Genomic DNA, 2,500 nt, shown 5'->3' on the forward strand with positions numbered 1-2,500 from the left:
GCCCCCTGGCCCGCCAGGCCGGACTCTCTTCCAGCACGGCCACCCGCCAGACGGACAGGCAGGCGGACAGACAGGCGGACAGGCAGACGGACAGACAGGCGGATAGGCAGAACAACGGGGAGAAGCGTCGCGCCCTGCGCATGGTGCTGAGCTGCTCGGGCCTCTTCCTGTTCTGCTTCGCCCCGTACCACGTCAGCTTCCTGCTGTACCTGATGGTGTCCCAGGACCTGGTGTCCCACTGCCCCACGCAGCTGGGGGTGCGCCGGTTCCACCCGGTGTCCCTGTGTCTGGCCAGCCTCAGCTGCTGCCTCAACCCCCTCCTCTACTACTTCCTCACAGCAGAGTTCAGACAGCACCTCACCAGGCGCTCCTCCTCCTTCACCTCCCAGAGCTCGTCCTCTCAGCTCAGGGGCAGACTCATGAGCCTGGAGAGCACCTCCTCCTTCACCGCCTGTGAGAGATCAGCGGCGGTCAGGTCAGAGGTGGTCACGGGCCCTGAGAGGAGCGAAACACCTTCCATAACAGGATGAAATCTCCTTCTACTCCTCCTCCTCCTCCTCCCTCTCCATCACAATGACCCTCACCCCTTGAACCCCTTAACTCTTCACGGGGCATTCGTATCGTCGAAAGCATTGAGCTTTGTTGACGATGAGATATTGACGGGAGCGAGAGGAAGATGGACGTCTGTTGCTCAGGAGGTAGAGCCGGCGTCTAATGATCGCAAGGTCCGTGGTTCGGCGGTCTGATCCCATTTGTCGAGGTGGCCATGTGTCGAGGTGTCCTAGGGCAAGACACTGAACCCCAAAACTGGCGCCTTGCATGGTAGCTTGCCGCCATTTGGTGTGTGAATGTGTGTGTGAATGGGTGAATGAGAGGCCGTTGTAAAGCGCGTTGGAATAAGGCTCTATATAAGTGCAGTCCATTTACCATTTTACCAAGATGGTAATCCAGTTGTTGGGGGACGACAACAACAGTAGGCTTTCCCATGAGTAAAGAATGCCTGTCATGAGACAGATGTCTGTGTATAAACTGACCCTGGTGCTGTTCGACCTTAACTCTCAGAGGACGCTGCGCTGGAACAAGCAGCTCAGAAGAGGCTTTTAGTCCTGAGTCTGCCACAGCAGCATTACTATACTTAAGAGTTTTCTATGACTGTATGTTGTAATTCGCTTTGGATAAAAGCGTCAGCTAAATGGCATATATCCATGTTAGTAGAAGCTAGCGGAGGGAGGATTCCATGCGTTATGATGAGGCCCGTCCTCCGATTTCTCCCTCCACCAGCCTCCACTGCCGTGTGTGTGCCTCTGTGTGTAAGGAACTGGAACTGCTGTGACTGTGTCTTATGAAGAACAATATAATTAATTATAAGAACAAAAGGAAAACAAGTCTGGACAGCAATCCAACTGATACGCTTTCAATCATCATTTATTACACGTGCAATGAATGATGATGTAAAGCTTAACCGTTGGAGTGCTGTGTATTCTTTATTTACTGTGTAGCTGTGTAACGAGGGTCATCTCCACTCAGTCCGTTAGTATCCACTGTGTCTGTCCAGTAGGTCCCATATAAGTCAGTCCATTTGATGTCCCATTGTATACAATGCAGTATCAAGCTTACAGTGACTGAGACTCGTGGAGGTAGAAATGTTATCAAACACGAATGATATACTGAGTGCTTCTGGGTCACAAACAAACTGAGTTGAAGGCAGACCACACAATCGAACACAGTCTGAAATCTGAAAGCTGAGAGCATTTTGCATGTTGTTCATGGTGGTAAAGTTATGCAAACAGTCCAGTATTTTCTTTTTCGTACAAATAAGCTATTGATGGGAACCGCTACTGTATGAATCATGTATCCGTGTTGTAAATAAAGCAGAAGTGTGCTTGGCTTGTTACCGTCTCTGACCACTGTCTCTTCCTGTCCTTGTCGTCTGGCTCACTCTCAGGAGGAGCTCCCATAGCAGGAGCAGGACCACGGTGGAGGTAGAAATCAGAGGACGGGCTCATTGTAATGCATGGAAAGGAATGACGAAGGGTAATAATATTAATAATAATTCATTTTATTTATAAGGCCGACTTAAAGACGCTGACAGTATTGGTACACAGAACACAGAAACAACAAGCAACAGATAGCATGAGTACATAGAACACAGTATTAACGAGTAGCAGGCAACAGGTACAGGAAACAATTAACACAGCATGGGAATGCATTCCGTGCCATGCATTACAATGAGCCCTTCCTCCAATGTCTACCTCCGCCAGCCTCCCCTGGGGCCGACGCTCTGTTGCCTATACTGTAGACCAGCTTTTTGATACAAAGTGCCATTTTTTAAATGTTCATGTTAATCAGTGTGCCAACCACAATATCAACATTAATTACGACTTGACATCAAATGAAATCAAACAGACCAACAGATCTGCAATTTTATTCCAACCACAACATAAACACAAGTTTCTGCGAGAAAGAGCTATGTATGCAAAGCCATGTATGCTAAATAAAC

At 48.9% G+C, this 2,500-nt stretch overlaps 1 protein-coding gene across 1 annotated transcript in view; it reads left to right on the forward strand.

The window, feature by feature from the left end:
* p2ry10 (P2Y receptor family member 10) overlaps positions 1-530 on the forward strand; it is a gene marked incomplete at both ends in the record, with an annotated part of 1,668 nt that extends 1,138 nt beyond the window's left edge. The window contains one exon of the mRNA XM_080526938.1: positions 1-530. This exon is cut by the window's left edge and continues 508 nt beyond it. Within this exon, the coding sequence (XP_080383064.1) occupies positions 1-530 (530 nt within the window).
* Positions 531-2,500: the final 1,970 nt, after the last annotated feature.

Source organism: Nansenia antarctica (genome assembly GCF_963989245.1).
Source record: "Nansenia antarctica genome assembly, chromosome: 3".
In the NCBI taxonomy this organism is placed as follows: Eukaryota; Metazoa; Chordata; class Actinopteri; order Argentiniformes; family Microstomatidae; genus Nansenia; species Nansenia antarctica.